The following is a 25,199-nucleotide window of genomic DNA, read 5'->3' on the forward strand; positions in this document are numbered from 1 at the left end:
GTACAGTTCAGTGGAAGACACCAATTTCTTGCCTTGGATAACCAACATCAAGCTCTTCACCTTCCCAAGATGGCTGACAGCTTCCTGGCTGCCATCTTCCCTCCCAACCCTCTCCCTCCTCGTCGGTCCCCTTGGTGCCCAATCTCAGCCCACTGCCTTTCCATGGCTTGCCCTTGGGAGAAAGCATGCTGGCTATGTTGCCCATGCCTAATGCTGGTATTGGGCACTAGAATCAGCATGCAGTGAGCTTTTGCTGTGTCCGGGCACACGCCCCCCCCCGACAAGTGTAATCACCTCCCTGCCTAGAATACACACACACCCTCTGGTGCATGCAGAACCACCCATTTCCTTTCTTTGTGCTGATGTAGACAAAAATAAAGTAGGAATATCCAGGAAAACTGGTGGCCTGGATTTTTCCTTTCTGGTTTCTGGAAGTTCTTTCTTCCCATCAAGGTACATGCTGCTACTTGGATAGCCAGTATTTAATGAGCATCTACTATGGTCCAGCCCTGGGGACACAGCAGCAGACAAGCAGATGTGGTCTCTGCCCATGTGGAGTTTGTTTTCTAGTGGATTTCATCTTGGGCAGGTGGGTTCAAGGCAACTTGGCTGACCCCACACCCTCTTACAAGAATGCTTTTTGCTGGCAGTCACCCAATGGGGAAGCAGCACCATTATCTCCCACCTACCCCAGGGGAAAGCTCCAAGTAATTGTGGAATCAGCTAATATCAGGGCTGAAAGAGACACTAGCCAAGAGCCAGGGCTAATCAGTCAACCCACTTGTCTGACATGAATAACCCAAAGCCTAGAGAAGGGAATGACACACCCAGCATCTCAGGGCACCAGTGCAAGGAGAGGAGCCAGATCATTGGACCCCTGTGCTCTTAACACACTGACTGATAATAACACAGACCACCAAGAACATCACCTTGGTATTCTAGCACTTCCGCTCTGCCCCACAATGAGCCTTCACACATGATGCTAACTTGAGATTCTCAACAGTCTTGAAAGTGAGCTGAGTAACTAACTTTCCAGAAGGATTACCTCACTATAATTTATCCCAAAAGTGTTTAAGCAATTTATCAGGAATGTTGGTGACTTCCCAGAAGGAGCTGTCCATTCCGTCCAACAGAACCTTCCCTTCCTGGTCAAGCTGGAGATGATTTCCTCTTCTTGCTCCCAAAAAGGTGGGTCTCGGTTTGGGGGCAGAAGTCCTTAAAGAATTCCCTGGGAAGATTTGATTTTCAAATGACCCATGCTCATCCCCATTGCACACTGCCGTCCCTCCCACCCCAACGACTTCTCCCTCTCCCAGATTCTGCTGTGCCCTGGGGACAAGGTGTATATTTGAAAATATTTCCTGGTCCATGTCTTGTGCTTCCCACCTCCATCATGACTTTGCAAATCACTGCCCTCAAGTCCACCTATATTTCCCGTACTTTAGCCAGCTGCCACCAGGTGGAGAGAGGTGCCAATTTAGGTCATACAGGCCTCCAAGGAATGGCAGGAGACACTTCTTAATCACTTTCTTGTCCTGTGCTTGTAGAAGAAATCACTAATCAATATGGCATCTTTCCTATTGATATAGGAAAGCTAGAGCCTACGAGCAACCTCTGAATCCTTCTCAACACAACATTCTAGGCAGCCACCACCCATCAGTCATGGACAGGTGAAAAGAAACCTAACTTCTATCTCTAAAATGGTTGCTCTCCTTCCCCAGGCATGGGGACATGCCAAAGAAGCTGAGATGAATATACCTGAGCAAAATTTTCATAAATACCAGTACACCTGCCTTGGCTAATTACCTTTTTTGTCTCACTGAAATAAAACACTTTGTAAGAGGCAATATGGTGTGGTAGAAAGCACCAGACCAAAACAGCACACCAGCTTTTCAATCATTCAGTCCGGCATTCAAATCCTGACCGTCGATTTCCAGCAGTGGACCCTAACCTCCTTGAGTCTCAGTTTCCTCATCTGGACAATGGGGATGATAATAATAATAGTAAATACTTGAAAGAGGAGAGAGCAAGTTGCCAAAGTCTGGTCTTCCATCGGGACTGACAAAGATGAGGCTTGGGAAAAGGGAAGTTCAAGGAGCTGGTAGTTCCTGGTGAAAGGAAGGCAAACTTGGCACATGGCTTACGCCTCTCAGTGCTCCGAAACCCCCTGGGCTGGTTCCTCCTTGGTTCAATCAGATTTTCTAGGGGCGTTGGCCTAAGAAGGTTAAATAATACTTCTGAGCACCACAGAAACACATTGCCATGCATGCATACAAGAGGTGTATTTTGCTTGGCTCTGGCCAAAATTTGTGTGTGACCTTGAGCAAGTCACTTCCCCCTTGTGGGTCTTCAACTCCGTAGGCAGGGCATAAGAGTATCATGATTCTCAAACTTGGTTGCCAGGGCCCACACATGTGCCTTAATTTCCCAGTTGTCCAGTAAAGACCTAGTCCTTTTTGCTGAGAGTAGGCCCCCCGACCAGAACCTTGCATTACTACCTTGAGTAAAACACACAAGGGTGAGCTGTCTTTAGTTTCCTGTTCCTGTTTCTTTAAAGGGATCAAGAACATAAAGCCATCTGCAAGAGCATAAGGGCATAATTCTGGATTTTTCCAATATTTCCTTAGTCTTTTACAGTTGCCTCACTCTTATCTAATTCCATGCAACGTTTTATAAAATTTGCCTTTACTGCCTTTTTCCAAAGAATTCATGTTGGTTGAAAACATTGGTTTTCTAAGAACAGATGTCATTTGTACTTATTTTTAGATCTCCTTATAGATAGTTAGTGAAAAACATGCATTTCATTAACAAGCACAATTGCCAAAAAGGCACTTGGGAGCCAACCAGATCTTTGATTTACATACAATTGAATGGTGAGCAGAGTGTCCTGTGGACCCTCACACACTTCACGGTTCCATTTTGCCTTTGGCTTAAGTCACAGGATATACAGGAGTGGGGAGTGTCAATTAATTGAGCTGGCTAACGAAAAGGCTAAGAAAGTTAGTTCATTGGCATTTATAGACTCCTTCATCCAAGAATATACATTCTTTTCAAGCTCACATGGGACAGTCACCAAGACAGACCACATTCTGGGCCTTAACAAATTCCAAAGGACAGATATCATGCAAAGTATGCTCTCTACCACAATGGAATTAGATAAGAAACCAATGAAAGAAAGCTATCTGGAAAATTCTAACATATTCGGAGATCAAAAAACACACTTGTAAGTTATACAGGGGTCAAAGAAGTTTAGAGAGAAATTTTAAGATATTATGCTCTAAATGAAAAAATAATGAATTAAAGTTTGTGGGATGCAGTGAGGGCAGTGCACATGGAGGGAATTTGTTAGCATTGAACACACAATATTAGAAAAGAAGGAAGATCTAAACAGGGAGGGTTGAACAGGTGGAACAAGGAGATTTTTGAGGAAGTGAAACTTCTGCCTGATTGTATCATGATGGACACATGATGTGATGCATTTGGCAAACCCACGGAATGCACAATGCAGAATGAACCTTAATGTAGACTATGAACTTTAGTTAATAACATTTCTGTATCGATTCAATTGTAACAAACCTGGGCAGGGGAATCCATGGGTGGAAGGAGAGGGGGTACCTGGGAACTCTTGCCTTCCGTTCAAGTTTTCCATAAACATACAACTGCCATAAGAAATAAAGTCTATTAATCAAAAGGAAAAACAATACACTATGATGTCATTTCTTTAAAAAAAGAAAAGAGAACAGTGTTTGTGTGTATGCTTGTGGAAATACCTGGAAAGGTCCATACCAAAATGTGCACAGAGGTAGTCTTTGAGTTTCAGGATCATGGTGGTCTTCATGCTTCCTGATTTCTCTGAGACCTTTTCTCTTTGCACTATGCTTGTACTGCTGCAAAGATCACAGGGCATTATGAAACAATTTGTCAGCAACAACAGCAGATGAAGAAGGACACCAAAAATCTGTTTTTAATCATGATTTTTCTTGGGCGAGGTGCTAACAGGGTTTAGCTAAAAGCACCATTCCAGAGTGCAGTCTGAAGAAGGGCCTGATGTGTTAGCTCATTAAAGGACCAGAGGAGTTTCCAGAGAGTGGAGGGAGGGGCGATCAGGGAGAACAGATACAGTTCAGGAATCAATGTGCCATTTGCTAAGCTCCTCCCTTCCCAGGAAACGAAACCGAGAACAGCCAGGCTGAGGCGGCCGAAGGGAGAGAAGCTGACCGCTTCCTGAAGCCCGTTCACAGCCACTGGCTCTCCTGTCTCTGCCCCGGGCATCATGGGGGAGCTCAGAGACATCCCGGCCACGCATCTGGACAAGTATATTGAAGACCAGCTCCTGCCAGATACGCATTTCTGCGTGCAGGTGAACCAAGCCATCGACATCATCTCCAGTTTCCTGAAGGAGAGTTGTTTCCAAAGAGCTGCTCATATGTCTGGGTGTCGAAAGTTGTGAAGGTGAGTCCAGGCCTGCCTGTCTGGGGAAGGGGTGGCTGGGCGGACAAGCTCCCACGGAGACAGACAGAGGACAAACAGGTGAGCTCTCTGGGGCTGCTGGTGTCTGATTTATCCAAACCAAAAATATAATCGCAGCTTGTGAGAATAGATTCTTGGGTGAGAATCTGCAATCTGTAATTTCATCTGTAATTTCTTTTTATTAGAGTATCGTTGATATACAGTCTTATACTGGTGTCAAGTACACAACACAGTGGTTCAACAGTTACCCATATTATTTAATCCTCACCCCCACTAGTGCAGTTACTATCTGTCAACATAGGAAGATGTTACAGAATCATTGGTTGTATTCTCCATGCTGCACTACCATCCCTGCGACCAACTTCTATTATGATTTGAGAATTTTTGTGCCCCTATACCCGGCTCTGCCTCCCCATCCACCTACCCCAGCCCCTCCCTCATGGTAACCACCAGTCACTTCTCAATGTCTATGAGTCTACTGCTATTTTGTTCATGTGGTTTTGTTTTGTTTTTAGATTCCACAAATAAGTGAAATCATATGGCATTTGTCTTTCTCCACCTGGCTTATTTCACTTACATCCGTAATTTTTAAATAAATGCCCTGGGTAAAGTTTGTGAACCACTGTCCTAGGCCGTGTCCATTTCAGAGATAGGGAAACTGAGGTCCAACTCTAGTACATGATTGTTAATTCATGGCCAGCCTGGGGACCGACTCATCATTTCTGTAGTATTGTGAGCTGGTTAATAGTATTAGTTTTTAAAGCAGAGAGCATCTAATGGCTGTGAAACTTTGAAAAAATCACTTAACCTATCTGTACCTCAATTTCTGCATCCGTGACTCCCAATAACTTATAGGGCTGGGCAAATTAAGTCTACCAGCATATAATCAGATAAGATAGTAAAGGATAGGAAGGGAAGAACACAGACTCTAGAACAAGGCAGCCAGGGTTTGAACTGCATTCAGCCACCTACTGTCTGTGTGATTGGGCTGTTATATAATCTCTCAGGGCACCTATTTCTCCACCTAAAAAATGGAAACTAATAAATAACAGTACCTAAATCATACAGTCCTTGTGAACATTACAGGAGTTAAGACTGGTCACACCCTCAGAACAGTGGCTAGCACTCAAGAATGTTAATGATTGCTCTTGTCATTTTATTTAGGAGGCTCTTCTCAATAAATGTTAATTTGTACTCTCCTCACAATTTAGGGTGGCTCCTCAGGCAAAGGACACGTCCCTCAGAGGCCGATCTGATGCTGACCTCGTCGTCTTTCTCAGCCCCCTTACAAGTTTTCAGGAGCAGCTTCAGCACTGAGGAGAGTTCGTCAGGGAAATTAGGAGACAGCTGGAAGCCTGTCAACGAGAGAAAAAGTTTGATGTGGTGTTTGAGGTCCAGAATCCGCGATGGGAGAAGCCTCATGCACTGAGCTTCATGCTTAGGTCCCCCCGTATCCAAGAGGGGGTGGAATTTGACGTCCTGCCTTTCTTTGATGTCCTGGGTGAGTATTCGTAGACACATGGGGTTCCAGCCTTTGTCCTATGACAGGGCTTCTTTCTCTCTCCACATTTCTGAGCACAAATTTCCCACAGTTTGAGAGTCTTACCAAAACAGGACATCCCTTCAAAATGAGATCTTAGCATCTCTCTTGAGCAAGATGAGTAAGGTTGTAATCAGCCATGGGAGTGGCATTAAACAGCATATTGGCACAATTTGGGGGCAAGACATTCCTTATACAACACCTGCCAGGCTTGCTAATTCTACGTGTGGCAAAGTATGTGAATTTTATTTTTTTAAAAACGAGGCAGCATAGATCTGGCTTAAAGTCAGTATGGTAATTTAATCATTTATCCAAAACATGAGGAAACCTCATCAAGCTTACACTGACTGTTGTGATATCTATAGATAATCTGCTGGAACATTTGGATGGGAAGCATCTCTCCGAGGTTCCATTTCCCCATTAGGAACTAACACCGCACTACCTATGCCGTACTATCATTTTACGTATTATCAGGTACATTAAACTGTTACACAGAGCCTGGCACATACTAGTTTAAAAACGTGAGTTCCCCAGCTTTGAAGCAGGGCACCCCAGGACAAACACAGTGAACCAAATCACAGAGGCACAGGGAACAGCTCAGATTTTAAATTTTGGGGGGAGACAGCGACATCTGTCAGACAGCACAGAAACTACTATTAAGTTGTATGGACTTAAGTGGAACTGCTAGGGATTTCTTTCGGTCCAGGGGTCCTGTGAAGAAAATGCTGAAACCCCAAAAACAACAGAAATGAGAACGTTTGGTAATGTCTCCTTGTTATCATGTACACACATCTATATTCACAGATGAAATCCTATCATGTCCCCATGCTGCTGCAGAATAATTACCTAGGAAGAAAGGGTAGGTGGATGGCTGTTAGGGATGGGAGACGGGTACCAAAGTTCTGTATGTTTTTATGTTACAAGTTCTACACAATCAAAACTTTTTTTAAATAAATATTTTTATTGTAAAATGAAACAGAAAAAAATAAGCACAACAAATGTATAGCTTAAGAAGTTATTTTAACAACCACCACCAGATCAAAGAATAGGACTTTGCCAACATCCCCAGAAGCCTTCTCTCAATCTCTACTGCCTTCCTTCCTGCAGACGTGACTCTGCTTCTGACTCTTCTAGTTAATCTATTATCTGTCTTCCTTTATAGTTTTATCACTTGAATGTGCCTTCCTAGACATACGATGTAGTCTCACTTTTTAAAAACATTCAGATCTAGCTTTCAAGTCTCTTTTAATCTACAGGTTTCCCCCTCCATCCCTCTCTTTTCTTTATAATGTATCTGTTGAAGAATCTGAGCCTTTTGACCCACAGTTTCCCACTGCTGGATTCTGCTGATTGATACTCTTGATGCAGTTCAACATGTTTCTCTGTATTTCCTGCAAATTGGCAGCTGAATCCAGAGGTTGGATCAGCCTCAGGTTCAGTCCTTTCGGCAAGACCATGGGTGGTGGTGTGTTCTTTCATCAGGAGGCACGTGATGTCTGTCTGCCGCTTTTTATAAGGTTAATGCTGTTGCTGCTCAATACCTAACTGTTGATTCACTGGGGGTTTCAAAATGGTGATATTCTAATTCTATCATTTTTTTTTTTACATACTGACTTGAGTACTTCTATAAAGAGATGTTTCTACCCATCTACCATTTGGCTACCCTGTGGTGCTATTCACATACTAAAGGCAGGATAAATGTTCGATTCTTTCCTGTTATTTATCAGTTTTTGAGAGAATAAATTAGTTTCTCATCCTCTGAATGTGATGTTATTTTAAGCAGACTTATGAGTTAAAGGTTTAAATATATTTGATGAGTTTTAATCCTTTACAATTATAATCTCGATTGAAGCTCAAATTTGGCCCCTGAGAGCCCTTTGCAGCTGGTTCCCGTATCTTTGTGATGTGATCTTTTGTCTCCGCTGGCCTCCTTGCTATCTGGTCTGATAAGATGTTCCAGGATCATCATTTATTGCTCCAGACCTAGAATCAGCCATTTCTCCAAGAAGTCCTGGTTTCTCTTAGTGGGGAATCTATCTATCTATCATCTATCATCTTTTTTTAAAATTTTTTTATTTTGGTATCATTAATCTACAATTACATGAAAAACATTATGTTTACTAGGCTCTCCCTTCACCAAGTCCCCCCCACATACTCCTTCACAGTCACTGCCCAGCAGCATAGTAAGATGCTGTAAAATCGCTACTTCTCTGCTCTGTGTTGCACAGCCCTCTCCATGCACCCCCCCAACACTATACATGCTAATCGTAATGCCCCCTTTCTTTTTCCCCACCCTTGTTCCTCCCTTCCTGCCCATCCTCCCCAGTCTCTTTCCCTTTGGTAACTATTAGTCCATTCGTGGGTTCTGTGATTCTGCTGCTGTTTTGTTCCTTCAGTTTTCCTTTGTTCTTATACTCCACATATGAGTGAAATCATTTGGTACTTGTCTTTCTCCGCCTGGCTTATTTCACTGAGCATGTTGTTGCAAATGGTAGGATCTGTTTTTTTTTATGGCCGAGTAATATTCTATTGTGTATATGTACCAGATCTTCTTTATCCATTCATCTACTGATGGACATTTAGGTTGCTTCCATATCTTAGCTATTGTAAATAGTGCAGCAATAAACATAGGGGTGCATCTGTCTTTTTCAAACTGGAGTGCTGCATTCTTAGGGTTAATTCCTAGAAGTGGAATCCCTGGGTCAAATGGTATTTCTATCTTGAGCGTTTTGAGGAACCTCCATACTGCTTTCCACAATGGTTGAACTAATTTACATTCACACCAGCAGTGTAGGAGGGTTCTCCTTTCTCCACAACCTCACCAACATTTGTTGTTGTTTGTCTTTTCGATGATGGTGATCCTTACTGGTGTGAGGTGATATCTCATTGTGGTTTTAATTTGTATTTCTCTAATGACAAGCGATGTGGAGCATCTTTTCATGTGTCTGTTAGCCATCTGAATTTCTTCTTTAGAGAACTGTCTATTCAGGTCCTCTGCCCATTTTTTAATTGGATTATTTGCTTTTTGTTTGTTGAGGTGTGTGAGCTCATATATTTTGGATGTCAACCCTTTATCGGATCTGTCATTTATGAATATATTCTCCCATACTGTAGGATACCTTTTTGTTCTATTCATGGTGTCCTTTGCTGTACAGAAGCTTTTTAGCTTGATATAGTCCCACTTGTTCATTTTTGCTTTTGTTTCCCTTGCCCGGGGAGATATGTTCATGAGGAAGTCGCTCATGTTTATATCCATGAGATTTTTGCCTATGTTTTTTTCTAAGAGTTTTATGGTTTCATGACTTACATTCAGGTCTTTGATCCATTTGGAGTTTACTTTTGTGTATGGGGTTAGACAGTGATCCAGTTTCATTCTCTTACATGTAGCTGTCCAGTTTTGCCAGCACCATCTGTTGAAGAGCTTGTCATTTCCCCATTGTATGTCCATGGCTCCTTTATCGTATATATTAATTGGCTATGTATGTTTGGGTTAATGTTTGGGGTCTCTATTCTGTTCCATTGGTCTGTGGTTCTGTTCTTGTGCCAGTACCAAATTGTCTTGATTACTGTGGCTTTGTAGTAGAGCTTGAAGTTGGGGAGTGAGATCCCCCCACTTTATTCTTCCTTCTCAGGATTGCTTTGGCTATTTGGGGTCTTTGGTGTTTCCATATGAATTTTTGAACTATTTGTTTGAGTTCATTGAAGAATGCTGTTGGTAGTTTGATAGGGATTGCATCGTATCTGTATATTGCTTTGGGCAGGATGGCCATTTTGACGACATTAATTCTTCCTAGCCAAGAGCATAGGATGAGTTTCCATTTGTTAATGTCCTCTTTAATTTCTCTAAAGAGTGTCTTATAGTTTTCAGGGTATAGGTCTTTCACTTCCTTGGTTAGGTTTATTCCTAGGTATTTTACTCTTTTTGATGCAATTGTGAATGGAATAGTTTTCCTGATTTCTCTTTCTACTGGTTCATTGTTAGTGTATAGGAAAGCCACAGATTTCTGTGTGTTAATTTTGTATCCTGCAACTTTGCTGAATTCCGATATTACTTCTAGTAGTTTTGCAGTGGAGTCTTTAGGGATTTTTATGTACAATATAATGTCATCTGCAGATGGTGACAGTTTGACTTCTTCTTTACAAATCTGGATTCCTTGTATTTCTTTGTTTTGTCTAATTGCCATGGCTAGGACCTCCAGTACTATGTTAAATAACAGTGGGGAGAGTGGGCATCCCTGTCTTGTTCCCAATCGCAGAGGAAAAGCTTTCAGCCTCTCGCTGTTCAGTATGATGTTAGCTATGGGTTTATCATATATGGCCTTTATTATGTTGAGGTACTTGCCCTCTATGCCCATTTTGTTGAGAGTTTTTATCATGGATGGATGTTGAATTTTGTCGAATGCTTTTTCAGCTTCTATGGAGATGATCATGTGGTTTTTGTCCTTCTTTTTGTTGATGTGGTGGATGATGATGGATTTTCGAATGCTGTACCATCCTTGCATCCCTGGGATGAATCGCACTTGGTCATGGTGTATGATCCTCTTGATATATTTTTGAATATGGTTTGCTAATATTTTGTTGAGTATTTTTGCATCTACATTCATCAGGGGTATTGGTCTGTAGTTTTCTTTTTTGGTGGGGTCTTTGCCTGGTTTTGGTATTAGGGTGATGTTGGCTTCATAGAATGAGTTTGGGAGTATTCCCTCCTTTCTATTTTTTGGAAAACTTTAAGGAGAATGGGTATTATGTCCTCTCTTTATATCTGATAAAATTCCAAGGAAATTCCATCTGGCCCGGGGGTTTTGCTCTTGGGTAGTTTTTTTATTACCGCTTCAGTTTCATTGCTGGTAATTGGTCTTTTTAGATTTTCTGTTTCTTTCTGAGTCAGTCTTGGAAGGTTGTATTTTTCTAGGAAGTTGTCCATTTCTCCTAGGTTTTCCAGCTTGTTAGCATATAGGTTTTCATAGTATTCTCTAAGAATTCTATGTATTTCTGTGGGGTCCGTTGTGATTTTCCTTTCTCATTTCTGATTCTGTTGATGTGTGCTGACTCTCTTTTTCTCTTAATAACTCTGGCTAGAGGCTTATCTATTTTGTTTATTTTCTCGAAGAACCAGCTCTTGGTTTCATTGATTTTTTCTATTGTTTTATTCTTCTCAATTTGATTTATTTCTTCTTTGATCTGTATTATGTCCCTCCATCTGCTGACCTTAGGCCTCATTTGTTCTTCTTTTTCCAATTTCGATAATTGTGACATTAGACTATTCATTTGGGATTGTTCTTCCTTCTTTAAATATGCCTGGATTGCTATATACTTTCCTCTTAAGACTGCTTATGCTGCATCCCACAGAAGTTGGGGCTTTGTGTTGTTGTTGTCATTTGTTTCCATATGTTGCTGGATCTCCATTTTAATTTGGTCATTGATCCATTGATTATTTAGGAGCATGTTGTTAAGCCTCCAAGTGTTTGTGAGCCTTTTTGCTTTCTTTGTACAATTCATTTCTAGTTTTATACCTTTCTGGTCTGAAAAGTTGGTTGGTAGGATTTCAATCTTTTGGAATTTACTCAGGCTCTTTTTGTGGCCTAGTATGTGGTCTATTCTGGAGAATGTTCCATGTGCACTTGAGAAGAATGTGTATCCTGTTGCTTTTGGATGTAGAGTTCTATAGATGTCTTTTAGGTCCATCTGTTCTAGTGTGTTGTTCAGTGCCTCTGTGTCCTTATTTATTTTCTGTCTGGTGGATCTGTCCTTTGGAGTGAGCGGTGTGTTAAAGTCTCCCAAAATGAATGCATTGCATTCTATTTCCTCCTTTAATTCTGTTAGTATTTGTTTCACATATATTGGTGCTCCTGTATTGGGTGCATATATGTTTATAATGGTTATATCCTCTTGTTGGACTGAGCCCTTTATCATTATGTAGTGTCCTTCTTTATCTCTTTTTACTTTCTTTGTTTTGAAGTCTATTTTGTCTGATACTAGTATTGCAACACCTGCTTTTTTCTCTCTGTTGTTTGCATGAAATATCTTTTTCCATCCCTTGACTTTTAATCTGTTCATGTCTTTGGGTTTGAGGTGAGTCTCTTGTAAGCAGCATATAGATGGGTCTTGCTTTTTTATCCATTCTATTACTCTGTGTCTTTTGATTGGTGCATTCAGTCCATTTACATTTAGGGTGATTATTGAAAGATGTGTACTTATTGCCATTTCAGGCTTTAGATTCGTGGTTACCAAAAGTTCAAGGTTAGCTTCTTTCCTACCTTACTGTCTAACTTAACTCGCTTATTGAGCTATTATAAACACAGTCTGATGTTTATTCCTCTCCCTTCTTATTTCTCCTCCTCCATTCTTCATGTTGAGTGCTTTGTTCTGTGCTCTTTTTAGGAGTGCTCCCATCTAGAGCAGTCACTCTAAGATACCCTGTAGAGGTGGTTTGTGGGAGGCAAATTCCCTCAACTTTTGCTTGTCTGGGAATTGTTTAAACCCTCCTTCATATTTAAATGATAATTGTGCTGGATACAGTATCCTTGGTTCGAGGCCCTTCTGTTTCATTGCATTGAATATATCATGTCATTCTCTTCTGGCCTGTAAGGTTTCTGTTGAGAAGTCTGATGATAGCCTGATGGGTTTTCCTTTGTAGGTGACCTTTTTTTTCCTCTCAGGCTGCCTTTAATACTCTGTCCTTATCCTTGATCTTTGCCATTTTAATTATTATGTGTCTTGGTGTTGTCCTCTTTGGGTCCCATCTGTTGGAAGTTCTTTGTGCCTCTGTAGTCTGAGCAACTATTTCCTCCCCCAGTTTGGGGAAGTTCTCAGCAATTATTTCTTCAAAGACACTTTCTATCCCTTTTTCTCTTTTTCTTCCTCTTGTACCCCTATTATGTGGATATTGTTCCTTTTGGATTGGTCGCACAGTTCTCTTAATATTGTTTCATTCCTGGAGATCCTTTAATCTCTCTCTGCATCAGCTTCTATGCGTTCCTGTTCTCTGGTTTCTATTCCATCAATGGCCTCTTGCATCGTATCCATTCTGCTTATAAATCCTTCCAGAGATTGTTTCATTTCTGTAATCTCCCTCCGGACATCATCCCTTAGCTCTTGTATATTTCTCTGCAGCTCTGTCAGCATGTTTATGATTATTATTTTGAATTCTTTTTCAGGAAGACTGGTTAGGTCTATCTTCTTCTCAGGGGTTGTGATTTTGGTCTGTATCAAATTTTTCTGCCTTTTCATGGTGATAGAGATAGTTTGTGGAGCTGGCACAAGTGATGGCTGGGAGAATGTCCCTTCTTGTTGGTTTATGGCCTTCTTCTCCTGGGAGAACAGTGACCTCTAGCGGCTTGTGCTGGGCAGCTGTGCGCAGATGGGGCTTCCGATTCTTGTCAGCCGCTATGGAGTTTAGCTCTGCATTTGCTGTGGGCATGGCCTGCCTCCGGCTGCTGCTCCAATATGGCAGAGCCATGTTGGAGGTGAAACGGCCGGGAGGCTTTTCATCTCCGTGAGGGGCCTCTGAGCTCCCTGCTGCCCAGGGGGTTAGAGTGCCCAGAGTTCCCCGGGATTCCCAGAAGCTGGGCTAAGTGTCCCTGGACGCTTCCGTCCAGCTGTGGGTTCCCTGTCCCTTTAAGACTTTCAAAAAGTACTCGCTTTTCTTTGTCCCAGGGGTGCCGGTTGCGTGGACCTGCTCACAGGTCTTACTGTTCTGTTTCCCTAGTTTCCAGCACCCCAGGCACGCACTGTGTCTGCGCTCTGGTGAGGATGGCTAGGGCTGGGTGTTTAGCAGTCCTGGGCTCCCTCTCCCTCCCCGCTCCGACTCCTCTCCTCCCACCGGGAGCTGGGGTGAGGGGCTTTCAGGTCCCACCAGGCTGCGGCTTGTATCTTACCCCCTTCACGAGGCGCTCGGTTCTCACTGGTGTGGATGTGGTCTGGCTGTTGTCCTGTGTCTTCTGGTCTATCTTTTAGGAATAGTTGTATTTGTTGTATTTTCAAAAATATATGTGGTTTTGGGAGGAGATTTCCGCTGCTCTACTCATGCCGCCATCTTGGCTCCCTCATCTATCACAATCAAAACTTTTTAAGAAATCAAGGAAATGTAGAAGAAAAATTGGTTTAGCTGTGGACTGAGAGCAGCAAAAACCATTGCCTCTGCCTCCCATGAGCTACCACGACTCCTCCAGCTGAAATGACCAAGCTGGCCACATCTCTGCATGGTGGCTTCCCTTTGCTCTTCCTGAAGCCTTCTCTGATTGTGCTAGAACACAGCGAGTGCAACAGGGAATCCCCGATCCCTGTGTTTCTCTGGAGCATGCCTCCAAAGCCTTTGCTGGTTCTTACAAATCCCAGGATATCACAGGACTCAAGCCCTGAACAAGACGCCCACCAACCAGTCCCTCCTGCCTCCCTTTTTACTGAATGATGGGAAAGGTGGCAGCAGATGGGAGAATATTTGCCATTTGTAGGCTTTCAAGATCTTGGTTAAGACTTCTTTCTCTGGGTGGTGTTTTGACCAGGGCTCTGCCTAATTCGCTTACCTCAAGATTCTTCTGGTTAGAAGAAAAATTGGTTTAGCTGTGGACTGAGAGCAGCAAAAACCAGAGGCTCCTGGGGCACTGAGTTACTCATGAGGACACAGATGCAGGGAGGCCGGGCCAAGTGGGTGGTACACACTTCCTTGTGCCAAGGGGAGAGAAGGGACATGGTGACCTACCTCTTCTCATAGTCCAGGTCCTCCACAGACCCATTCATCAGCTGGTTGGGCGTCCACTTCAAGGTCATGATGTTGGCCGTCTGGTGCAGGGACAGGTATCCTGGCACAGCCTCCATGTCATCCCTCTGCAGAGAGAGGAGGACCCAGGCCTGGTCATAGTGCTGGAGTCACCATGGGTATGGACCCTCATCCAGCTGACTTATGGACACATAACTGGAGCCAAAAGGCTGGGGCTTTCTTTCCAAGGCCATGTGCATTTGGACAACCCAAGGCCTTCCAGGGGGCAATGCTAGGCAAAGCCATTGGCAGCCAACCACCCAGGTTGGGTTCTATAGGTCCAGCTATGAATGCTGCCCACCCACAATACTTTCACACCCGCACCTCCAGATGCCCTGCTGCACGGGCAGAGCTGGACGGTTCTTTACAATCCTTTCCTTAACAGAAAGCATTTAACTAGCATCATTTTGGCTTGTTGTAAGGGAGAAAGAAATGGCAGCTGAGCTCATCCAAAGACATTACCCAGTAACCCCCTCCCCAAATGCCTATGCCTCACCCTCCACCCAGCAGCCTGACCCTCTGACTTCCCAACGTGCTTGCAGAGCTTCTCACCACTGTTTTATCCCAAGTGGGGCAGGCCGGAGGGGGTTGTGTCCAAGCCTCACACACAGAGGAGGCAGCCCCTGCACCAAATTCACCTCAGTGTGTGGACACAGACAACTAACACTGAGCACCTCCTGTGTACCAGGCTTGGCCCGGCTTCACACCGATGCCCCAGTTGAGCCACACATGCCTGCAGCCCCATGAGGTAGGTGCAGTATCTCAGCCATACATGATGTGTAAACAGATATGTGGCAGCATCTCAGTGATTCCAAGAGGCACGTTTGCTTTCCACATTTTAATGTACCTGAAACAGAGATACACTTATGCTCAGTGGCATCTCACAATTGTGACATATGTCATTGCCTGACCTCATGCAAACTGTCAGAGCTGTTCAGATTGTTGTTACTTTAAGTTTTGTACATGGTTGTTACATCACATGTGGAGGACAGGTGCCATTTTAAATGTCTTCAAAAAATGAGATTGTGCTTCAGCTTTGAATCAAAAGTTGTGTAGGGAGTGAGGCTGGGAATAGAGCAATGGAGTGTACGGTGATGTCTGACACATCAGTCATCACTGCAGGGGGGCCACTACAGATTTTCCTTCAAAGCAACAACGAAGAGCACATGCTTGGAAGAAATGCTGCACCTCCTATGCTCTTGATCAGAGGTCAGCAAACTTCTTCTGTGACGGGTCAGACAGGGAGTCCTTTTGGTTTCATGCACCACACAGGTTCACTGACTGCCACTCAGCTCTGCCATCACAGCACAGAAGCAGTCATACATGATGTGTGAACAAACAGGCAGGGGTGTGTTCCAATAAAACTACTTAGAAAAGCAGGTAGAGGGCCACATTTGGCTCACAGGCTATAATTTCTTGACCCTTTCTTCTGATGGAATGGAAAATGATATTTGGTGGAAAAATAAGGAGAGCAATGACCCTCAGTCAAAAAGTGATACAGAAAATTGGACCCTGACGTGAAGTTTTAGGACTATCTTCACTAATGTATTTCAATTATATTTTCCTTTGTGTGTGCATATAAGAGTAATGTATAATTTAAAAATACATATCCAAATGGTTGCATAAAGCCCCTTCAAAAAGTGTAAAATAAAATTTCCATGTATTGAGAAAACATTGTATATAATGTTTAATTTCCTGCTGCTATGTTTAAAAATGGAGCATCTTAATTTACAGGATCTCACCTCTAAGGACACAGTCTGGTGCCCACTGTGATGTGGGTCCTAAGGCTCAGCGGGAAAAATGACTTGCTCAGGGTCACCCAGCAGTCACAGCTGTGACTGCAGAGCTGGGGTGGCCGATAGTCCACCCTCTGCTTTCTGCCAGCTGAGCCCAAACCCCACCCTGATCCAAATGGTCTGAGGGAGGAGACAGCAAAGGAGGTATCACATGAGGAGAGGGGTTTCATGTGCCCCGCTCACCACCCATGCCAGGGGCCTGGCTCAGTGCTGGGGCATAGAGGATAACTGGTAAATGGCACAGACTCTGGCCACCCCGGATTCAAATCATAACTCTGCCCCTTACTGCCCCTGTATGAGCCTCAGTGTTACCATCTATATTACTATTTGCTACAAATGTTTATCATGAGGTTTAAATGAGTTAACACAGTTAGAAGCGCTTAGCATGGTGCTGGATGCACAGGAAGCACTCCATAAATATCAGCTGTGGAGATTTATCTTAATATTATAAGCATCTACCATCTAGCGGGTTCAGAATAAATGTTTGCTAGATGAGTAAGTGATAGCAAGAAAGAATGAATGGACAGAAGGCTGGGTGGACAGGTAAAGATGGGACTGGAAAATAAATAGACAAATGGATAGATGAATGGATGGATATAAATACAGGCAGATGGATAAAGGAATGATGAGTGGATGCATAGATGGAGGGGTGGTTGGGTGTAGAGACTGGAAGAGAATTGCTGGTTGATTGGCTGGAAATGTGGATGGATGGATGGGTAGAAGGAAATACTGTCATATGGTGGATGGAGAGATAGAGATATCAGTAGATGAATGAATAATAGATGGGTGAGTGGGTGGATGGATGGATGGACAACCTGGAGCCAGAGGGAATCCCTCCTCCATAACCTGGAGGCAGACGCCCGGGGGAAGGTGGGCCCAGGATGAACTCTCACCGGCTGGACCAGCACGTTGTTCTTGCCATAGAGCAGGGTGGCCCTGGAGTTCTGGTGCAGGGACTCAACATAATCATGGGCAGAGAGGACGGCCGGTCATCCATGCTGCCACTCGAATGCCTCTTCTGGATCTGGCTGTGTGAAGGGAGGTGGAGGGTGAGGCCCGGAGCGACCTTCAAGGCCCCCACCCTTCCTCACCTCCACACTAAGTCTGGAACTTAGCCCCCCCGAGAGCCCGCCGTTCACCCCACTCACCCAGAGGGCCGGACGCTTGGTGGGTGAGTCCTGCCGCAGGTGCGAGCTGTGAATGCGGTGCCTCTGGAGAAGCTCGTCGGCCAAGGGGTGGGTCCAGAAGTGATCCGCAGTCTTCATCTTGGTGTACTCTAGGGCGCAGGGCCCCACTGCGGGGCACACGAGGGCTGGGAATCCAGGGCCACAGCAATTCCGCCTCCCGTCTACCTCCAGACAGGGAACCTATTTCACTAACCCTGCCCCCCGCCAGCTAAGGTGCTCCAGGATCCTACTAAAGAGAGACAAGCATAGATCCTGGGAGCAAGAGACAGGGAACCAGTAAAGTGTGGTGCAGGAGGCTAGAGGGAGGTGAGAATGGCCCTTAGGAGGGGCCCCCACCCCCAGAGCCAAGAACAGAGATCCAGGTGAAGCTCAGAGCACCAAACCATTTACCCAGCAAAGACACAAGGATGGGGCCATCCACAGGATCCATCAGGAGCGCTTCCTTCTCATAGTGTTTACTGGGAAGAGAGGAAAGGACACGTAGGTCTGGATCGCAACCCACAGAGGGTGCACAATACACAGTGGTGTGGTGGTTAAAAACAGAGAGGGCTCAATCCCCTGCCTGCCTCCCAGTTAACTCTGGGAGCCTCAGCTGCCCCATCTGTAAATAGGGATAACAAACATTCATCCCATAGGCCTATGGGAAGGATTGGGAGGGAGAGCAGATGTAAGGTGCATAGTACAGCGCTTGGCATGTACGTGCTTCGTATAGGCCTATGATCAAGCCTTAGTGAGGGCACCAGAAATAATTAGAAGGCTGCTGAGGCCTGGCTAACTATCTGCTTCTATGGCAACTTCCATTTCAGACAGGAAGTCACTTAGAGGCTCAGATTGATGCTGGGGTGCCTGGGTTCTTGTTTGTGGAGTCAAAGAATGAACTTTGCAAACACTCAAGGCGGGAGAGCAAGGCAGAGGCTTTTATGTAGCAATAAAGTGAGAGGACAGAGCTCCTGGTGCCTGGAGGGGACTAGAGCCCGGGGTGGGGTGTTGTCTAAGGGATTTACGCCTGGTTGAGAGGCTAGGAAAGCAGACCTATTAAGTGGAACCAAAAGGTTTATCTTTGAAGAGACATTCAGTTTCTTATTAGTCCTCTGGTTATTTACAAGAAATTTACTGCTCTGATTTTCTCCCAGGATAGTAGCTTCCTGGTCTGGGAGCATCTCAGTCAAGACTGCCTGCCTTGCTCCCAAGGTGGGCTGAGTTATTGTCTGCTTGTTAAAGAGTATGTTAAGAAATTTACTTTTTAACCAATTGGGTTTTTTATTTTTATTTATTTTTATTTTGGTATCATTAATCTATAATTACATGAGGAACATTATGTTTACTAGACTCCAACCATCACCAAGTTCCCCCATATAACCAATTGGGTTTTAAAATGCAATCTTATCCTTAAGATGGAATCCTTCCTGTTTTTACTACCTTGTTTATGACTGAGATTGCTTGCTAAATCAATTGCCCTGATTGCTAATCACTTGATCAGGGATGGAGGAGGAAAAGCAACACCTGGGTAGAGTAAAAAAAAAAATAAGCTGGGCCCCTCAGCAGGCCAAAGCAAATCCCACAGAGGCATGATTCAATTGATACAATGAAGACATGGGCTGTGCAGAGGTATTCTCTTACCTGGGGGATATTCAAACATTCCAGGCCAAGTTACTCCTAGCTTTTTAGTTTTAACTAATTTCACTGAAGAATGCCTATATTCCTAGTTTGATATTTTTACCCTAGAGAACTAATGTGACTCTGACTTTGCTTAATGTTTAACAGAGTTTTGGTAGGGGTTTCTTTGCACATTGTTACATTGTTGACTGGGATTAACCTGCTTTCCCCCCTCCCACAGCCCCCAGAGGCCCTCACCCTACTCTAAGCCCACAGTCCCTGTCTCAAGATGTCTGCTCTTCTAAAGTTACTGAGCCAATAAAACGCTAATTTTTAGCCGTGGTATCTCCCCAAAGGCTGCATTAACAGGCCTTCCTGTCCAGATACCTAATGTGGATGACACTGGCCTGACGTGCTCAAAAATGACCCCTAGCTTCTGACTCTTCACACAACATGTGATCCCATGAATACAATGTTTCTGCTGGGTGATTTTGGTTTTGGTTTGTTTGAGTTGTGTAGTTTCTAATTCTTTGAAAACTTGTACAGTCTAGATACTAACAGAATTTTGGAGTTGGAAATTACTTAGTTCTGATGCTAAGGGATCTCAGGCCCAGAGAGGGTCAGAGACTGCTGCAGACCACACAGCAGGTGGATGCAAGCTATACCCAGCCAGCTTGGCTCTTCCCATCCTACAACAGGGAGTGAAGAACACAGGATCTAGAATCAGAGGGACTGAGTGGGAATCCAGTTCTGCAACCTCTTCCCTCGCTGTGTGTTGCTGGATGATTACCCTCTCTGAGCTTTGGTGTCCTCAGTTGTAAAATGAGGAGAATGTGAGAACTTACCTGACCAGATTGTTGGGAGAATTAAATGCTGACCTGTGTGTATAGTGTTAGGCTGGAGAAAGGAAAAACAAGGACATGCAAACAGAACAGAGAGATGCCATAGGGGGAGAACAGACCAGATCCCAAAGTCCGTGCCGTATATGGAAAGGGGACAGCTCTCCCTGAATTCCATCCTGATGTGCCAACTAAGACCCGGATGTCAGCCTCCTCCCTCTTGGAAGGAAAAAAGTTTCTAGTTGACTATTATGTCACCTTTAGCCAATCATACCTCTCAACACCCCTTAGGATAGCTTGCCCACTCCTCCCCCTCCTAATCCCTTATAAGCACCCCACCTCCCTAACCCTGTGTGACTTCTCCGGCTTGTAGTACCCAGGCCGCGAGAACATCACCCAGGGGTGGTATTTAAATTACCTGGCCCTTTGTTGCCTCTCTTTGCCTGCTTATTTCGGCTAGAATTTATCTTACATATAGCAACAGCACAGACTCTGACTTAAGGCAATTCTTACAAGTAGTGGCCACATCATTGCCATTTTACCCCAAGGCCATCTTCTATCAACCAGAATATTGGCTGAAGCAGAACTGACATGACCTAGACATGCTTAACATTAAGTCTCCACATTCTGCAGTCAGATCTGAAGATACTACTTTAAGGCACTTTCCACTCTGCCATTCAGCATCCATTCCTAAAATCAGCAGCAACATGATCACAGACTTTAGAAAGCCTGCCTTTAAAAATAGCAGGAAGGGTTGGGAGCAAGATGTGACTCTAAAGGGTAGTGCCAGGGAGTTTTTTCAGGGTGATGAGTTCCTTTGGAACAGTTCTAAATCCTGAATGTGGTGTTGGTCCTATGAAACAGTACATGTATTAAAATTTTCATAGAACCATATAGAAAAAAATTATATATATAAATTGGTGAAATCCAAATAAAGCCTGTCACTTAGTTAACTGTATTATACCAATGGTGAACCTTCCGGTTTCTCTGTTCTGTACTTTCATACATATTTTCCTAGCAAATGGGCAAAGAATAAAAGACGACAATAAAACCCACTGTGTGTGAAGATGTTGTTAAATAGGTACTTCCATATACCAAAAGATGGGGAGATTCTGATATTTCTCTCTCTCTCAGGCTGGAAAGGAGGGCTAGCCATGAGGCATCTCAGATAGTGGATTTGTCAGTGGCTCCCCACTGCTCTTGGCATAATATGCAAGTTCCGAAACCTGACAGGTAAGACCAATGTATCCCCAACATCTAAGTTACTGCCTATCACATAGTAGATACTCATTAAGTATTTATTGGATGAATTTATGCATGCATGGATAAATGGTTGCCAAGAAGACTCATACTATAAAACCTTTATACCAGGTTAATCTGAGGTAGGGAAGAAAATGTAAAAATCACTCTTCATTTCCATAATGCTGTTCTCACTAATGGCCCTTCTTGACTCTTCTCCAAAGTGGCAGTAATCCCTATCCCATTTACCAAAAGAAACAGAGGCATAGAGAAACTGATTTGTTCCTTTAGGGTCATAGTTGGTGAATAGACTGTGGGCTTAATTCCCAGGAGAAGGAAGGTCCCTAAGATTACAAGATCCTGATATCCCAACGCAAATATGAAGACCCTGTGTTGCTATTAAACACCCAAATTTTCCCAAGAATCTAAGCTAAGCTAGGTCAGAGTCAAACACCCAGAAGGCCTGTATTTCATCACTTCAAAATCAAGTGGCTTTGTGTGAGAGGGTGTAATTCCCGTGAGGGTCAGCAGTTGGAGGTAGAGCATGCCCAGATAGGTGTCTGGCCTGTCCCACTCACCTGCTGTTCTCCACAAGGTAATGCACAATTTTGTCCAGGACCTTCTCAAACAGGGCAGTACAGATCCAAAGGTGCTTGATGGCAAGTGGGGACAGACTGGGCAGCTTCGGCAGCTTCTGCACATTCTCCTGGAGGCCCTGGATCTGGTTTCGCCTTCAAGACCAGTCAAGGAGGAGAATAGATACTATAGAGGAGATCCAACAGAACCACTATGCAAATGGGAAAATATTCAATTTCTCTAGAAAATAAAGGAATGGCAATGGAGACAACAGTGAGAGCCCATAATTGCTCTGGGTAAAGAGTTGAAGAAATAGTAATACCCAGTGGATGTGAAGATGTGGCTAAAGACACTTCCATACACTGTTGACGGGCAACCCAGATTCTCATACTGATATTTCTCTCCATATTTCTCTCTCTCTCTCTCTCTCTGCTGGAAAGGAGTGCTGGCCAAGAAGAGTCTTGGATTATCTCCTTCAGGGGCTCCCCACTGCCCTTGCGGAGCAAGCTTTTCCACATGACAAGCAGAGTGCGCCATGACCTTGCCGTGGTTCTCCTCTGCGGCCATCCCTTTCTCTCCTCCGCGGACCCCCCGCGATGCAGCCAGAGACATCTGCAGGTCTCGGAGGCTGCCAGGCACCCACCTGAGCACTTGCCAGGAGATGCTCCTTCCGTTTCCCTCCCCAGCCCATTCCCAGGCTGGCCCCTGTTCAGTCTTCGGGTCTGTGAGGTCATCCATCCCTTCAGGAAGCCCTCCTGGGCCACTCAGAGCTGGGGAGGGGCCCTCCCCTGTGCTCCTCAGCCTCCTCTGTAACTTCCTCATCACTTTTCTGTCTTCCCCTCCCCAATGTGACCTTCAGGGCACGAACTAAGCAATTCACTACCTTTTTAAATAAAATACTTCAGAATCTACCATGTGGCAAGCATTGGCCTTTTTCATGTCTGTATCTCCAGGGCCCAGCACAGTGTCTGGCATATAGGAGGGGCTCATACGTATGTTCCTGAATGACTGATTGCATGAATGAATGAGTGGCTCTCTTTTACCACCTGGCATGGGCACCTCTAGTTCATGCATTAGGAACTCCCAATATTATGGAAGGGCCATGGAATTCTACCCCTTTAAGAAGCTATCAGCAAACACCTGGAAATTTAGCATAAGGATTGGAAGGTACCAGAAGACCAGGTGGCTGAGGGGTCAGATTCCAAATGGGAGCTGGCAATGCCAAACCCAGAGGCCAGACCATCGGTTAGTTCTGGCCAGCAGGGCCTGCAGGGCAAGGAAAGGGCCATTTCTCATCCTGTGAAATGGAGTGATCTCCCATGGCAGAGATGGCAAACACATGGCATGCATGCCTCTCCATTCTCCTGCCCATAACAAACATAGCTAATCAATCCATGCACTCTTTCCCATGAATCTCAACCATTTGATGTCCAATCAGCTCTAGAATCTTTCACGACACAATCCCCCGGGCAGCCACCAGAATCAACTGGAATTGGAACCTATCTGCCATCCCTTACCAAGCTCCAGGTCTGAGATTTGGCCATGTAGTTGGAACTCTAGGGGTGGCTCTGGTGGAAACACTCCTGTACACACACACACTCAGGCCAGGAGCTGCCTCCAGATACATAAAATCAGCCCCAAAGAAAAGTGAGTGAAGCTACATCTCCCCTTTAGTAGTTGCCTCAATGTGAGCTACTGGTCCATGCAATCAGAAACCATATTGATTTCATTAAACTCTGATTTTTCCTGCATTTAGAACAGGGCTTTGCTCCCAGTAGGCATTTACTCATTCAACAGTTGTTTCTTGGCCATTTACCACGTGCTGGGCACTGTCCCAGATGCAGCGGACATAAAGGGGAGTAACACAGACATAGCTGCCAGTCCTCATAGCATTTAGAGTCATCGGGGAGACAGATAACAATCAAATAAACAGTAAACAAAGATATGCATAATTACGTAAACAGTAAACAAAAATATGAATTACAGATGGTGCTAACAACAGGGGAGAATATAAACAGAGCGATATGGAAGAGAAATGGGGTGAGGGTTAGAATTTACCCTTAGCTAGGCAAAGGACTGAATGACACCATGGAACCAGCCAGGGAAGATGAAGGGTGTGAACCTGGTGGTAGGTGCAGCATGTGCAAAGACCCTGGGGTAGGAAAGAGTCTGGCAGTTTTGAGGAGGAGAAAGGACAAGGGGGGGCACATGAGGAGGCACAGGCTTCTGCAAGCTCAGGGAAGGTATGGGCTGTCCTCTGGGGTAGGGAGTGCCCCCGCCCACACCCTGAACTCCACACTCACGTGCTCTCAATCAGATGCTCCAGGTCCTGGACTTTGCAGCTCAACTCCTCAGCAGGTGGGAAGCTCTTACCCACTTTCATGAAGAGAGCTGCAACCTTGTTGCTGCGGAGGAAACCCACCACCCGCTGCCGCAGCCCATGCAGGACACAGGCCTCCACAGCCGCTGCACAGACACAGTGGTCAGCAGGCTCTGCTCTGCCTGTGCTCCCCAGCACCCAGCCCAGCTCAGTCGCACAGGGCTGCCTTGGGGATTGGGGGGCCCCATAGTCACCAAACTAGTGACAGCATCCTAGGGAAAAGCATGTACGCCTCTCTAGCTTCCACCCCCTCAAAAGTTAGCAAGAGAGCTTAGTGGTTAACCCAGCTCACCGCCCGAGGACAGAACATCTCTGTGCACATCCTCTGCCAGCCGCTAACTGAATTGTTCATTTTTGATTGTTGAGGTACATGAGCTCTTTATATATTTTGGATGTCAACCCTTTATCGGATCTGTCATTTATGAATATATTCTCCAATACTGTAGGGTACCTTTTTGTTTTATTGATGGCATCCTTTGCTGTACAGAAGCTTTTCAGCTTGATACAGTCCCACTTGTTCATTTTTGCTTTTGTTTCCCTTGCCCAGGGAGATATGTTCATGAAGAAGTTGCTCATGTTTATGTCCAAGAGATTTTTGCCTGTTTTTTTCCAAGAGTTTTATGGTTTCATGACTTACACTCAGTTCTTTGATCCATTTGGAATTTACTTTTGTGTATGGGGTTAGACAGTGATCCAGTTTCATTCTCTTACATGTAGCTGTCCAGTTTTGCCAGCACCATCTTTTGAAGAGACTGTCATTTCCCCATTGTATGTCCATGGCTCCTTTATCGTATATATTAATTGGCTATGTATGTTTG

The 25,199-nt window shown here is 44.5% G+C and overlaps 1 protein-coding gene and 1 pseudogene across 1 annotated transcript; one reads left to right on the top strand and one right to left on the bottom strand.

Annotated features, from left to right (window-relative positions):
• Positions 1 to 3,189: 3,189 nt before the first annotated feature.
• On the top strand, positions 3,190 to 6,468 carry LOC118919315 (2'-5'-oligoadenylate synthase 1-like; annotated as a pseudogene).
• On the bottom strand, positions 4,630 to 24,579 carry LOC118919317 (small G protein signaling modulator 1-like). The gene is made up of 7 exons (XM_036899170.2): positions 24,305 to 24,579; positions 22,004 to 22,156; positions 18,142 to 18,209; positions 17,713 to 17,858; positions 17,458 to 17,588; positions 14,712 to 14,836; positions 4,630 to 5,825 (listed from the first exon to the last, which is right to left on the bottom strand). Exons 1-6 carry the CDS (start codon positions 24,382 to 24,384, stop codon positions 14,776 to 14,778), a joined length of 639 nt encoding a protein of 212 aa, XP_036755065.2. The 5' UTR covers positions 24,385 to 24,579; the 3' UTR covers positions 4,630 to 5,825; positions 14,712 to 14,775.
• Positions 24,580 to 25,199: the final 620 nt, after the last annotated feature.

This window comes from Manis pentadactyla, chromosome 3 (assembly GCF_030020395.1).
Source record: "Manis pentadactyla isolate mManPen7 chromosome 3, mManPen7.hap1, whole genome shotgun sequence".
NCBI classification, from domain to species: domain Eukaryota; kingdom Metazoa; phylum Chordata; class Mammalia; order Pholidota; family Manidae; genus Manis; species Manis pentadactyla.

Bases quoted from the DNA above. Each gene is read 5' to 3' on its own strand.
- LOC118919317 (XM_036899170.2), bottom strand. From the start codon at position 24,384: ATGAAAGTGGGTAAGAGCTTCCCACCTGCTGAGGAGTTGAGCTGCAAA. The intron at 22,157-24,304 runs GTGAGTGTGGAG...CTGGTCTTGAAG, and splicing joins GAGCATCTGATTGAGAGCAC to GCGAAACCAGATCCAGGGCC. The intron at 18,210-22,003 runs GTGAGTGGGACA...CTCTCTTCCCAG, and splicing joins TACCTTGTGGAGAACAGCAG to TAAACACTATGAGAAGGAAG.